General features: G+C 45.3%; 1 protein-coding gene across 2 annotated transcripts in view; it reads right to left on the reverse strand.

Moving 5' to 3' along the window:
• Positions 1–15,911, reverse strand: part of TENM4 (teneurin transmembrane protein 4) — an 801,941-nt gene that overhangs the window by 312,587 nt on the left and 473,443 nt on the right. For both annotated transcript variants that reach the window (XM_066369554.1, XM_066369563.1), the window contains one exon: positions 8,420–8,629. In XM_066369554.1, the coding sequence (XP_066225651.1) occupies positions 8,420–8,629 (210 nt within the window). The remainder of the gene's footprint in view (positions 1–8,419; positions 8,630–15,911) is intronic.

The following is a 15,911-nucleotide window of genomic DNA, read 5'->3' on the forward strand; positions in this document are numbered from 1 at the left end:
ATATGTATGATTGTTGTTAGCCTGGGCAGCAGCCTCCCAGAGTTATTTATAGAAATATGATCCCTTCAGGAGAGAGGGACTGAAGCATAAATGAATTACCAGTCCTTCTCCTCTCCTTTCAACTCTGGGGGCTGGGAGGCTGGGGAGGCCAGCTGGCCAGAAGGAAAAGGCATCACCCCGTTTCATCTGGGGAGTGTGGGGAATGGAAACAAGGCAGGGAACCTGGGTGAGAAGGCAGAGGCCTGGTCTCCAAGATCCCCTGCTGGGTTTGCTTAGCTGCTGCTTTGGGCTTACTCCCCCATCCCAAATCTCTGGAAATCACCAGGGAGGGGGAGAGAGGGGGTTAAAGCTCTGAACTCCAAGACAGAGCTGTTAATTGTTGTATTTTCTCCAAGCATGGAGGTGGGGGGGGGGGTAGGAGGGGCAGGGCAGAGTATAATCTGTCCCCAAATTTTTTAGTTCCAGAAGGGGACAAAGGAAACTGACACTCACTGGGCACCTATTTTGTCACCATCACCATGTTAGAAGTCTTGCCGGTATTTTCTCATTTACACAACAACTTTGTGAAGCACTATTAAAACCAATATCCATTTTACAGAAGAGGCAGCTGAGACCCTGAGAGGTTAAGCAACTTCCTTATGGCCACACAGAACAGCAGAGATGTGCAGACCCCTGTCACCCGTCTTTCTCTCCCAGGGCCCCACAGTGTGCCCTTCTGTTTCTCTTCTGACTTCAGTCCTGTCAGGTCCTTTAAGCTGAGGCAATGTTTTTTGTTTGGTTTTTTTTGTTGTTGTTGTTTTTTTAGTTGTTTAATCTCAAACACCTATATAAATAATGGAAGTTCAGAAGGAGAAGGAGGAGGGGAGAGAGGAGTGGCAGGGAAGGGAAGAAGAGAAAGCCACATGGTTTTCTGGTCCAAACTGGGAGCCATTAACCAGTAATGGGGGATCCAGCTGAGCTCAAAGCACCCAGCTCAGACCTGATGACAGGGGCCCAGGGCGGGAGCCTACAACAGGCCAGATGGGAACAGATATTCAGAAAAGACTACATTTAAGAAGGGAAAGAAAGGGAGGCTCTGGGAGCCGCAAGAGATGTTTATTCTCATGGTGAGCCAGCTGCGGGGTGTAGCATTAAAAGCCTAGACCGAGTACTAGCAAGGAAGCCGCAGAGCTGTGTATCCTACAGACATGATTTTGAGTGGTGTGAGTGTGAACAGACATGAAGTCACACTGAATCACACACAGGATAGCTTCCATTTTCTGTCAGCCTTTTGATGATGCGGAGGAGCCAGTCTCAGTTCAGGACTAGTGTGTCCTTAACACCTAACACTTGTCGATGTTCCCATTTAACAAAGAGAAGCAAGCCTCTGGTCAGTGTCCTTGAGCAGACATTATCTCTCCAGACTGTGATAACCTGCTTTCACTGTATTTATTTTTACAGCTACCTTCTATTTATGGCAAGTGAACTACAGCAGTAATATATAATTTCCTTGGGAAATAAATAAATTTGTTTAGGAAAAAAAAAGTTCAAGAAATGAGGTTATAATAAGGGAAGTAAAATAAATAGCTGTGTAAGTGGTACAGACTGACGGTGACACACAAAGGAACAAGCTTTAGGAAATGGTGGTCTAATGCAGTTCTCTCACTGTCCAGATGAGAAAGCTAGGGGGCCGAAGGACAGGGCTACTGCGAGGTCACACTGCAGGTGAGAGGCAGAGCTGGGCCCAGGAGCCAGGCCGGCTGCTCCCAGGCACCTGCCTTCTCAAGCAGGTCTCCAGGATAACTCGTGCTGGAGAAGGGTGAGGCTTCTCCAGGGAAGGTTTGTGACCAGAACACTGAGCCGAGTCACGTGGCAGTGGGCCTTGCAGGTGGGACTGACCTGGTTCTAAGCTGTGCGGCTGAAGCGGCTCCAGGCCAAGCTGCTTCCCTCCCTTCCTCTGCCTGCTTCCTCGAGCACAGGGCAGCGCTCACAAGACGCCACACTGGGCCCGCCTCGTGCCACCGTGCTGCGGATCCAGAGACGGCCCAGGTGAACGTGCTCTGGGAATGCAAGGGCTGCGCGAATGTCAGCTATACTCATGTCCCAAACTCTCCCTGGCCTCCTTCCAGATGCCTCTTCAACAGTCCGGGCCCTGAACTGTCAGGAGATGCTTTAAGATGTGGTCTGATGTCCGCAGGGGCACCATGGAGCAGGGCACTAACGTTTCAGTGCGGACACAAACCAGGCTTAGTTTCCAAATGGAAAAAGCCTGGACACATGGCTAATGCGCCTTCTTCCTAGGCAGGGTGGTCTAGGAATTCCTAGATCCAATCAAGCCATACACCAAAAATGTTAGTTTTGTACCTTTTAATGCAATGGTATTTAGGGAAATTAAGCAGAAAAGGAGTTGCAAAAAGTCTACAATTGTGTCACGTGAGTGACTAATTAGAAGGCCTTGTTTCTCCCAGGCCATTCAATTACATTAATTTAAAATGTGACCTGTTTATTTTGCAAGGTCAGAAAGAAGCCTTACCTCCTAGAAAGCCAATGTGGCAATTAAATTAGAGCCACCAGAGTTTGCCCGAGGTGACGCATGACACAGGGCTGTGCAAACTATACAAAAACAGACATGAATGAATGCTGTTTGGTTGTCTCCATTGCCCCCAATTATGGGGGCACAATCTCCTGTCCCTGGGGGGAGGCCTCAGGCGAGGGCTTGTCTGGTTGAGGGAGGCACCTGGTAAGATGGAAAGAGTACTTGCTGAGTTCTAGACTTTGGAGAATTAAGCACTTGGCCGTTACTCTCCTGAATTCACAGGCCTGTGTGTCAGCCAGCCCGTCAGCCTGCTGGCACTGGCCTCCTGAGCACCCACGTCTACAGCAGAGGGTCCCTGGCCTTTCCAAATGGTCATAATGGATAAACGAGCAATTCTATACAGCTTCCCAGTCACTGACTTGCAGCTGTATTGTGCCCCCTAGTTATCAAGTTTCCTAGTTATCTCTGTAACCATGGGCAAGTTACTAAACTGTTCCGAGGCCCAATATTCTCCATTTTTAAAAAGCACAATTCAGGATCATTGACCTGAACTGATATGAGACTTGGAGTTGGAGTCTTACAATGATTGTTCATTTCACTACATGAATAGTAACATATCAAGGACCATCCGAGCACTCTAGGGATGTTAGGAAAAATACAGTATATGTACTCTATTTTCTTTCTTATACCTGAACATTTCTGACTTCTGAAAAGCTCTCCAAGAGTTTCATCGAGGGGGATTTTGACCCCATAAATTAGATATCTATTTTATAGAGTTTCTTTGCTTAGAATGTTCTTCACCCCTCAATTGTCAAGAAAATGCCCACAAATATTTCAAATATCATCATGAATAAATGCATAAAAAACAAGAAATCAACATTTTCTTTTTGTTACCACGAGTTACCTAACTCCTACATAGCTGGTATAAGAATTTATTGACTATCAGGAGTCTATTGTTACAAGAGTTGAAAGAAGTGAACAAAAATGTCTGAAAACTTTACATATCCCAGTTAGGTCCCTTCTCTTGGAACCTGGAAGATCGACAAACCCAAGTCCTTGTAGTTGGCATGCAGCAATGGTTCCACACCATTCACGGTGAAAGGAGACAAATCTCACTGGACTCAACAGTAGGAAAAAGGCCCCATTTTGCCTTCTGATTTCACAAACCGACTTAAAAGGACCCTCGCAGAATCCCCCGGGGGAATCTGGATTGGTTCTAAATTAAGTTGAATTTTTTTGTTTTGTTTTAAAAGCACATTTTGGAAGCAGCTTGCATGCATGGCAGTGTTTCTCATTTAGAAAGAAAAATAAACACTCCTCCATTGGCTTGGAAGTCAAAACAATAAGCCCAGCAGCTTAAGACCTGAGAAAGTCAATGAAACTGCCAAACAGCAGTGATGCTGAACAGTGTGACCCGCCTGAGATGTCTGGAGCGCAAGGCAGGAGGGCCCAGAGCTGGGGGGCGCAGGGAGGCCGTGGGCAGCCCAGCCTCCGGGGCTCGGCTCTCACGAAACAGCCCCAAAATACAGTGTCATCTGGTCTGACTTGTAACTCCTACAGTGCTCACAAAAGCACAGTGGAACAATTCCACTCCATGGGATCAGACAAATCTGGAGTTCAGCTCTGGCTCTATCACTTAGAGGCTGTGCTATTAAGGGGAATCTACTTAACCTCTCTGGCCCTCTATTGCTTTAATGAGACTCAAAATGGCTATGTCAAGGCAAATATGAAGTTTAGGGCTGACCTGTGGTGGCACAGTGGATAAAGCATCCACTGGGATGCTGAGGTCACCAGTTTGAAGCCCTGGGCTTGCGTGGTTAAGGCACATATGGGAGTTGATGCTTCCTGCTCCTCCCCCCTTCTCTCTCTATCTCTCTCCTTTCTAAAATGAATAAAGTCTTAAAAAAAATGAATTTTAATGAGATTCAATGAGCTAGAACACCTCTGACATAAGTGCTTCATAAAGGTTTGTGGGGTGAGTAATAGGAATCTAACAACTTGGAATTCTTTTAAAATCATCCTTTTTTTTTTTTTTTTTTTTGTGGGAGAAAGGTGGAATTCCTCTTATCTTCTTCAGCCTCCTACTAAGGAGAAGACAGAAATCACAGGATCTGGTACTGGAAACAAATCAAAAAATGGAAAAATAAATAAAAAGAAAATAGGGGTTCTGGAATCAAGCGGGCTTGCATGTGAATCTTTGCCATGCCCCTTACGAGCCAGGGGCGTACGAGCAATCACTGGCCCACCAGGAAGTGAAGATGAATGGAAGCTCGAAGAAGATAACGGGTATAAAAAAGACACACACAGAAGGTGCTGATTCCAGATAATTCCCCCACCCAGCCCTGCCTCACCAGGCTTTGAGGAACTGACATTTTTTCTCAGCTATTTGTTTCCTGACCCTCTTCAATATTAACCCGCAAATTTTCAAAGCCCTTTGTTCCCTGACCCTCTTCAATATTAACCCGCAAATTTTCAAAGCTCTTTCACTTTGGAATTTAGATTAGAACAATCCACGGAACATTTACTATTTATTCTGAAAGTTTCTAATGCGGAAGGGACAAATACCTACTTAATCCTGACCATTTCCTTAGCTTTTCAACTTTGACTAGTTGATATTTTAGTGAAATCTTTCTGTATATATATATCAGTGATTTCTAGATGGTTATCCTTGGGGGTGGATTAGGATTTTGATGACAGAGAGAGCTACTTCCCCTGTTTTTTTTCCCCCAGGGACAATGAGCGGTTCTGTAATGCCCCACGTGTTCTCCTTGCACTTTACATGGGGATTTTAGCAGGGCAGTCATGAGGCATCCTAGGCCTGGAATCACAGCCTTAGGCTGTAGTTGACACAGCTGTAGATAGAGGGCCTCTCGGGAGCCACTGGAGAGCACAGCCCGAGCTCCGGGAAGATTGGTTCCTTCTCAAAGGGTCAGCCTTGCGTGCAGGGTGCTGAGTCAGCTCCCACCACAGGAAACCCTTCGTTTTCACCTTTTAGGAGCCAGAGGGGCCGTCTTTGTCATTTAAAGTACATGCTGAATTAAGCCTCAAGGGGAGCAGGCTTCTCAAGCAACTAGAGCAATTGATCCTTTCAGATTGGTCTCTAAAGCCTTAAATTAGAAGAGGGTCTGGGTGTGGAGATAGGGAAGGGAGAAAAGGAAGTTTATCACTGTCAGCAACTTTAACTCGACAGCAACCTTGGACAATTTTCCCCACTTCACTTATGGAGCAACCAGTGATCAGAGAAATTTGGTACTTTGCCCAGGGTCACATATTTGGGACCCAATTTCAGAACTTTTGACTCTATGGACTTTGCTCTCTTGGCTACCATGTGGTTCTCCTATAGTTTGTACTGCATCCCCATTCATTCATTCATTCATTCATTCATTCATTCATTCATTCATCAGTTCACACTACGTAAAAAGCATCTGTAAGGCCATACACCAAACTGTTAAAAGTGGTTATTTCTGAGAGGAAGGATTACGAGAGAATTTCACTTTTTACCTTTGTGTATTGTTTGAAAGTTAACAAGCATTGTTACTTTTATAAGTGATAAAAACAATAAAGACAATTCCACAAAAGTAATTTCACATTTTCGTTCATGAAAAAAAAAAAATCAAACGAGGGCTACAAACATTTATTGGACCCACTATGTAGCAGGGCCTACTTATCTTTACTCTCTAGCATTGGGCACATGCCCATCCCAGCAGATCCTTTAGCTTATAGAAGACCCCTCAGTTTGGGCTGAGAGACAGAAAGGTGGCAGGCAGAGTCCAGATGTGGGGTGAGACTCTCATAACCTACCAACCCCAGAGCAGCAGACACATTCATTACCAACCTTTAGAGTGGTACACTCAGAGCAAGTCCCCAGGGAAGAAATCCAAAGTGTATCCAGGTCCTCTGGGGAGCAGGAGCACAGAGGAGCATAATTGAACAGAAAGCTGTAAGCCAAAGCCCTCCCATCTTCCCTGCACATCAGTAATGCAATAATGTCATCAATTTGTTGCAGAATTTGCAACAAAGTGCTTGCTCTTGTTCAGTTAATTAGCAAAGGGAGAGATTAAGGATTTTAATCTACCTTCTATTTTACCTGCAAGGGTTATTTAATCAGAAATGAACAAAGAATTTCATTATATATATTCTCCCCCCTCCACCCATCCCACTCCCACCAAGTAAATTTAAGAGGACTAGAGGACTATTAGCAGGGACACCTCAGTCAGCACAACCTGACACTTGTAAAATCAGAGTACTTTAGAGATTCCTCCATCATTAGCAACTAAGGACACTGAGACCTAGAGGGACAGTGATATGCCAGGGAAATTGCCAGTGAGCCCGGAGTTGGGATTGGAACACAGGTTCCTGCCCTCTCTGTCCAGAGTTCCTTTTCTGTGCATAGTTTTGAAACGCTAGCACCTAAAAGGTATAGAGGAGCAGTGACACCCAACCACCAAGAGGACAACACCTGCAGGAAGCACCGGGAAGGTACTTGGAGGTCATGGAGCATGGTCTGGCTTGTGGTCAAAGAGAATGCAGGGCCTAATATCCTTTTAGAAGAGAACTATCAAGGCCAAAGACCACTCTGATTTCTCTCTCTCTCTCTCTCTCTCTCTCTTTTATTTTATATTAAGTGAGAGGCAGGGAGGCAGACAGAGAGACTCCTGCATGCACCGCTGGGGCCCACCTAGCAAGCCCCCTACCAGGCAATGCTCTGCTCTGTTGATCAGGCAACCGTGCCATTTTAGCACCTGAGGCGAGGCCATGGAGCCATCCTCAGTACCCAGGACCAACTTACTTGAACCATTCTAGCCACAGCTCAGGGAAGGGAAAGACAGAGAGGGAGGGAGAAAAAAGAGAGAGAGAGAGAGAGAGAGAGAGAGAGAGAGAAATGAGGGGGAGGGGTGGAGAGGCAGATGGTTGCTCTTCTTGTGTGTCCTGACCAGGAATCTAACCCAGGACTTCCACACAACAGGTGATGCTCCACCACTGAGCCAAACGGCCACAGCCTGCTCTGATTTTCAGAGACAAGAGAGGTTGTATATCATCCCCCACTTGGAGGCTTGAATCTCCTACAGGGTATAAGTATAAAGAGGTTGACTGGCCTCTGCTGGACACAGAGAGGGCAAGCACTGGTCCCAGGTCACACAGCAAGCACCTGATTAGGGTCTGCTGGCTCTTGTCTGCCTGGTCTCCTACCCCCTTTCTTTCTTTACTGATTCTCCTTAAGAGAGTCATAGCAGTGCTTAGAAGAGTGCTTATTATGGGCAGATGGATGCTTAAGCCCAATGGCTCTCTCTGCAGCCAGCATTCCGCCCTGCAGCTGTTTGGAACTTCAGGGCCCCTTGTATCTGGGTAGTAAAACTTGAAAACTTTCAAAGACAGCCTTAGAATCCAGGTAGTATCCCTTACCTCAGCTTTCTCATGGCTAACTGGGAAACTATCATACCGGTTTCTTAGGATTGTGAGGAGGACCCAATGAAGCAACAAGTGGCAGGGCAGGCACAGTCCCTGGCACATAGGAGGTAGCCAATTGGTACCGTTTTAGTTTTAACCTTTCTTTTTCTGTGTCCATCTTTGTCTGTATTTTTGCTTGTTTATTTCTCTACCTGATGTTTCTGTCTTGTATCTATCTGTCTGTGAATCTCTGTCCATGCGGCTCTGCCTACCCGATGTCTGTCATGCGGGAAGGGACGGCAGCACCGCAACCCGTGCACACCCCAGTGGCAGGCAGCCACGCAGGAGTCCGGCTGCAGTGCCGCGGAGCGGTGCCAGGTCCCCAACAACCCCTAGCGCCCCATGCACCAGGCCCCTCCGCCCCTGCAAGCGGCCCAAGCAGGCACATTAATCAGCATCACCAACGAAAGGGGAACCCCCCCTCCCCACAAAAGTTAGGAAGAAAGAGGGACTTACCGTTAGCTGCGACCCCCAGGCTGGCGGAGCCACTTTTAACTAAGAATGAATTAGGGACAAACTCTTCCTCAGAGTCTGAGTCCGGGGCTGGCTGGGCCACACCGTTGCCTAGCAACCGCCTCTGGCTCTCATTGGCCGGAGGGGAGGGGGGCGGGGAGGGGGACTGCTCAATAGGGGTTGATGAAGCGGATGAACAATGCAAGGGAGCACCTGCGAACCACAAAGACAAACACAGACAGAAAAAAAAATAATGAAAATTGGTTTTGAGGCACACGGGGAGGAGGAGGGAGCAAAATAAAACACGCATCAACGGGGGAGGGGGCTTTCAACACTGGGCGATCTACTGCACACGGAGCTCGGGGGCGGGGCTGATGCCGCGGGCTTAGAAAGTTGGTGCAAACTCCTCTGAAGAGCAGAGGCCTCGGTGTAGAAAAGTCAGCAAGGTTTGGGAAAACGGCATCCTTGAAAACACTGGGGAAGCCTTTTCTGCTTTGCCTGTTCTCTAACAGAGACCAGAAAACCTGGGGTTTGGTCCTGGCAGGCCTTGTTATCTATCCAACAAGTGCCCCTACTCTGTGCCTCAGTGGCCTTACTGGTAAAACGAGCAGCCACATTGAGTGATCCCAGAGTCCGTGCAAGCTAGCCATTCTGTACTGTCACGGAACCGAAATGATGCTCTTAATTAGTGAGCATTTAACCGGATATGCCTGGAACAGGTTCTGGGCTTTATAAAAGGGAGAGAAATATGGAAGAACTGATCCAGGACCCCCCTTCACTGCTAGCACCCTAGGATTTCAACACTGTAATGTTTTACTTTCCTAAAAAACAAACATTTTAAGACTAGTTTTAAAACTAATGTTTCTAATCTTGGCACTCGGTGCAAACTCTTTGAAAGCAACAACTTTAGCAATCTTTTCTGCATTTGTATCCTTAGAATCTAGCATAGTGCCTGGCACATACTGGGTACTAAATATTTGCTAAGGAGATAAATCCCAGGTATCTAACATGCTAAGATCCTTAAATTCTAATATTCTCAGATGAAACAATTCTATGATGTTAGGACACTGATATTCAGTGAGTTGCTTTAGGACACTGATACTCAGTGAGTTGCACTAAGTCAGTGTGTCTGACTTGAAGTCTCTAACATGTCAGGAGTCTATGATTCTAAAATCCAAGCTTTCTGTAACTCTGTGAGCACACTCCCAACTCTTCAGAAGGAGAAGGTGATGGCTTGGGACAAGACCCTTGAGATCAGACAATTTACTGTTCTATCAGTGGCTGGCCTTTAGACATGTGCAGTACATCGGCTACAAGAGAGGGGACATAAGCACAGACATATAAAAGTTACAGTACAAGACACTTCATCCGCACGACAGCAAGGGCTGCTTCTTTATTCCCACCTTGACTGATAGAAGTTTAAAACATAATCAGAACCATCCAGTTTTTTAAAAAGAGACTGAATCTTAGAGGACATGCAGCTCGGTCACGTGATCCTAAGATTTGGCATGGCTCTCAGGGGGCGGTGACACAGAGACCTGCTGATTGCTGAAATTAAAAACAACAACAACAACAAAAACTCTTTGTGGTCAGTTTACCAGGAGGAGCTCACTCAGTCACAGTCATCAAATCCTTCAGGATTCTTCAGGCTCTGTGCTCTTATGTCAACCCCTGAGTCTAACTACATGCGACATTTTATAGAGCTGCTGTGTATACTGTTTGACTGGTTCATTTTAGAGATTTAGTAAGAGCAACTGAGGCAGCAGGGATTGGTGACCATGGTACAACTTGTGTGACTTCCTTCTCTCTTCTGGTTTCTTTACCTAAAAATATGAGCTTTGACTGACCTCAAAATTGTCAAAATCAGTGTTTCCAGTTCATCTTGAGAGAGCTTTCCCTGACATGTCACCATCAGGGTAATCATTCCTCTCTCTAATCTTGTCTTTAGTTTTGACATTACATGTGCCCTGCTGTACTTGTAGTTATCAGTAGCTGTCTCGCACATAATATGGCACATTCTTGGAGTACAGTGCATTCTTGGAGTTGGCTTTGGAGTTCAACAGAACTGGGTTTGCATCATGACCTACCCTACTAATTAAGCTCTATTATCTTGGGAAAATGACTTCCAGTTCCTCATTTGTGGGTTGAGCACCTTTCCTCTTTTATATAGATGTTGAGAGGACCACAAATACTAAATCTGAGTATATAGTATGCATGAGTAAGCAAGAGTCCAGGGTCAATACTCATCAAATGTTTATTAAATTGCATGAAACCAACCCATAGAGAAACCTAGTCATGATTAGACCCAGTTTTGGAAAGATTTTGTCTATCAAGCTGCATTTATTAAGTAAATATACTTTCCTTTCCTCATCTTTTATCAATGAAAGACATTTTATAATCTCCGATCAGAGCTTCTGATGAGCTTGAGATAACCAGCACCATACCATGCCGAGTTGTTAGTATTTCACACAAAAGTTAAGAAATGTGATAGGTTGTTCCGGGGTATTTGTTATGGCCTCTACCTGAGTAAACCTATCAAACTTTAAGAAATAAACAGTTCAAGAACTGAGTAAATTCTTCCATCACAAACATCAGAGGCCCGGGGCTGAGGGCAGCACAGTGCTCTGCCAGGTCTCATGCCTGTTCCATCTCCCTTCCCTCCAGTCAGCTCAGAATTGTCTAGTCCAGTCTTCCCAGGTCACCTCAAGCCTCCAGGTTGCCCTGAATATTCCTAACCTAACATGCAAAGGTGCCAGGCACTTAGAAGGTACACGATGACTCATGAGGTTTCTGTGAAGTATGATGCTATTAGAAACGTGTTCATTCTCTCTGTATTATTCATCGGCACCTTTTAAGTGGTCCCAAGGCAGGGTATACAGAACCATGCTCCTGGGGTGCATGAAAATATTATAAATATTTATTTTTTTGATTTCACCCTTTTCTGATATTTAATTGCTTCTTTTATAATATATATTATATATTAGTGCTTGAAATATATGTAATAAAATGTATTGCTCTACCAACTCGTCATTTACAGAAACAGGGCAGGGTTGTATTAAGAATATTGTTGTATTAGGAGAAACTACATTTGGCTTTTTAAAAAGGTTTTTTTTGATTGATTTTAGAGAAAGAGAAAAGGGAGGGAGAGAGAGAAAGAGAGAGACAGAAGGAGAGAGAAACATCAATTTGTTGTTCCACTTATTTATGCATTCATTGGTTGATTCTTGTATGTGCCCTGCCTGGGGATTAAGCCCACAACCTTGGCATACAGGACGACATTCTAACCAACTGAGCGAACCAATCAGGGCCATTTCTTCTTTATTTTTCTTTAATTTATAAAGTTTTATTTTTGCATGTGCTAAATCTTAGGAACTGTGGACATTTGACTTTTAATTGCACTACTTGCTAGCTCAGTATACATGACCTTGGGCAAGTTACTTCACCCTTGTGCCTCAATTTCCTCATCTACATAATGGAGATTAAAAAAAAAGAACACTTACTTCACAGGGTTGCACTGAAGATGAAAGGAGTTAAAACAGGTAACATGTTGAGAACAGTATGGCAGCCAATAAACACCTAATAAATGTTAGATGTCGCAATGCGTAAATAGGTGTATATAAAGTGAGGGGTACTGGCTTTCTTCATCTTTTCTTTTTTATGAGTGCAGTGTATATATGATTACAAAAGTATGGGAAACACTGTTTCATTCCACAGACATTTCCTGAACAGTAACTGATTTGGCTAGAAGGTGAGAGTGATACAAACTGTGAGAGACTCAGCCTCAAAGAAGCTGGTGGGTGGGGAGAGAGAGTCACTCAGAGCTCCGGGAAAGGCAGTGATGGGGCCTTTCAGAACAGAAGACAGCCCAGTGCAGAGGAACTGGAAAGGGTTTCTGGAACCAGAGGATGCCAATGGGAAGAGTAGAAGCGATGGGGCATAAGCACCCGTGACAGAGGGAGGGATACCTGGCTTAAGGCAGCCATCCTTTTCCTGGTATCCAGCATTCCCCCTCCCCCACACCTTTCAAGTATCATGTATTAGTTACTAGTAACTTCTCACCAAACCTACTGAGATATGCCAGCCTGCTCCCACTTCTAGGAACTCACTGCTTTCTCTTGTGCCCAAGTTTGCTGAGCTGCACAACTCCAGGGCACCATACACATGGAGTCTATCTGAATGGCACCCTCTGGAGCACAACCAAAAAGTTTTGCCTGAGATTTTTCACTTGCTGTTCCTTCTCCTTGAGCATTTCTTCTCTTCCCCTTTTCTTCATTATTAGCACCCTGTGTGTCTCACTAGCTCCCACTCATCCTTCAGGCTTATCCTCATGGTCACATCCCCCAGGGAGGCTTCCCTGATGTCTCAGTGCTCCCACACTCCCTCTACCTTCCCTGTGGCAACACTTGTCCCTCTGTAGTGTTTACTTGCCTGTGTCTGCCCACTAACCTGCCTGGCTTGCCCATTACTGTATTCACCAGTGCCTAGCATGGTGTCGGTACACAGAAAACACTGGTGAATGCCGGTTAAATGGAGAAAGGGAGGTAGGCAGGAAGGAGAGCACCTGGATTATGGAACAAGAGTTCTATGTAAAGAGGATAGTGAGAAATGAGTCTCTGACAAGTAGGTTTAGACCTTGAAGACAGGAAAGAAATCAGACCTTAAACAAGGGAGTCATAGAAATTTTTAAAGCAGGAAGATGTCGAGACCCAGGGCTGTGCTTTAGAGGGCTCTGCTCTTTAAACTTAAAGCATCTGCTCAGCCACCCAGATCTTCTTTCTAATTGGCTCAGTTTAGCCAGGATGTTAAAAGTCCACATGATCTGGGCTTTCCTTCTGGGTGGGGCCCAGGTGCATGCTCATTGAGGCAAATAAAAATGCCTGATGCCATGAGAGTATGGAACAGGAGTTTAGGGTTGCCTCCCCATGTATCCTGATCATCAGCTTGAATTTTCCATTGTGTCATGGTAAAAAAAAAATAGAGATAAGACAATTGAAATAAACTTCCTTGCACCTCACCCCAATGACCAAGGGGGCCAGTGAAGGGTGGAAGGGAGCCATTCAAGTCTCATGAGAGGGGTCTCGGTGAGCCTAGCTCTAACTTATAGTAGATAAGGATGGAGACAGAAAGCAACAGAGTGACAAGGCAGGAACCCATATGGTTGGGGTGGGGATGGAGTGGGTTAGGAAGAAATATTTGCAAAACTCCTCTTGAAAGCCAGGAACTGGGCCAGGTGATTTACAAGCTCTTCTCCTCACAGCAAGCCTATGGTCAGGACACTTCATCCCCATTTTCTTTTTTTAAAGATTTTATTTATTTTAGAGAGGAAAAAGAGAGAGAGAGAAGGGGAAGAGGAGCAAGAAGCATCAACTCCCATATGTGCCTTGACCAGGGAAGCCCAGAGTTTTGAACCAGCGACCTCAGCACTGCAGGCTGATGCTTTATCCACTGCGCCACCACAGGTCTCATCCCCATTTTCAAGGTCAAATAGAGGAAAGCTTAAAGAAGTCAAGTAATCTGTCACAGGACCCAGGTAAGAACCCATAACTATAATGCAATTTCCACCGAGTGATGTAAACTAAATTAATTCCACTCCTGGTTTGGAGTGGGGAAAGGGCGATTCCTATCCTTCCACTGAAACGTATGTAAAGTGGAAAGGCCATAGGCTTCCCAGCACATAAATCAGAGATCAAAGCCGAGCTTCACACTTGGTCTATGACCTCGGTTAAGTCACTCTACTTCTAAGTTGTCTCCCTTGAATCAAGAAATGGAGTGCTAATACCCACTGCAAACAGTTGCCAACGGATTGATGCTATTATGCTTGTAAGAACCAGAGCAGTCTCACGGGAAGCGCTCTAGTAACATTGACTCCTTCCACCATTCCTCCAGCTGTAGGGCTTTCATAGCAAAAACAAGAGGGCTTGGGGACTAAACAATTACAGATCTACAAGCCTGCCACTAAGACCTTTATTAATATGTATTACTTGTTGAAGTCATAAAAAGAAGGAAAGTGTTAGAGATGTTAGAGAAGCAGCCGTGAAGTAGGAAAAGGACATATGACTAGGGAATCCTGAGACCTGCCTTTCTGTGAATCTACGGGAGCTCTTAGCATCTGACATATAACCTGTGCCAAGGTCAAGCTAGTTCTCAGGGAAGCTACTTCCAGCATTCTGGGTCTGGGGGAGTCTTTGGGATATGCCATGAGACTGAAGTGTGAAGGGCTAGCTGATGAACAATTGTATTATTCTATCAAAGAAAGAAAGCCCATTAACAAAATGCACTTTTTTTAAAAAACACTTTTCTCAGCAGTTCAAAGAAATCCATTTAAATGCCCAAATGGAACCTTACTGATCTATAAACCCCATCCAGGCTACCGTTCTGAAAACGCTGGCCTGCTTACACAGCGGGGAAGGGCAAGTCCCTATCTGTGAAACCGGAGTGCTAGGGTGGCTGTAAGAAGCGTACTTTCTTCCCAGGCAATTCCCTGGATTATTGCAAGAGCCTCCTAATAACCTTTTACCTGGCAGCCCTGCATTTTAAAAGCCAGCATGTAAACTGCTTCACATAATGCCCAGTAAATAGAAATTATTCAATAAATGACAGCTAGGGGAAAAAAACCCACAAAAACAAAAATGAAAAATAAACCCCCGAAACAAAACCCTGAGACCCACACAGGTGCTGCATCTTAATGGAACGCTGAGCGGATGGATTCATCCTTCCTGTGACGGCTGGCTGTGTTTCATCTCCTGAGTTTCCTTTCCAGAAATACCCTTGTCCCTCCACTTAAAACCAAATGCATTCCTTCTCTTTTCATGTGCCTACTTCGTATCTATTTATTCTTCATGGGACAGCACGTTGCGTCATTGAATAAGTAAAATCTTAGTTCTGAACGGAGGACAGGCATGGAGGACTATTGGATCTCCTTCTCGCATGGAGGTTAGGGCTGCAGGAAGACCAGGGCCGCCACCTCAGTGGTGCTTTTGAGTCTAGTGAGTGATCACGCTTACCACTTAAACAGCCTCGCATGCCCAACGGGAACCACTGACTGCTCATCTCTGTGCCCTGACCTGGCTCAGAGTCTTGACTCAGAAAGGTTTGCAGGACTGATGCCTATAGTTATTTGAAATGAATTGAAAAACACTGCTGCAAAGCATTTCAAAGTGCTGGAGTTCTGTTGCTCGAGAGCTGGTTTGTCGTCGACTGTTGACATCTGTTATCCTGCGTTACTTAGTAGTACTTAGTTACTTAGTAGTACTGCCCCACCTGTACTCTAAACATGTCCCGATTTGGACCTGAATCATATGGCCACCCTGTTTTGGGGCAGTACAGATTCAGCTCCACATCAGAGGCTGTAGTGTGTTGCCATGGAGTAGGGGTCAGAGGCTCTGGATACATGTCGGCATACGCAGAGGAATCATGGGGAAGTCTTCTGACCTTTCTGTGCCTCAACTGCCTCATCAGGGAGTTAGACTAGATCACTCTAAGGTTTATTTGTGTT

Source organism: Saccopteryx leptura, chromosome 1, assembly GCF_036850995.1.
Source record: "Saccopteryx leptura isolate mSacLep1 chromosome 1, mSacLep1_pri_phased_curated, whole genome shotgun sequence".
In the NCBI taxonomy this organism is placed as follows: Eukaryota; Metazoa; Chordata; class Mammalia; order Chiroptera; family Emballonuridae; genus Saccopteryx; species Saccopteryx leptura.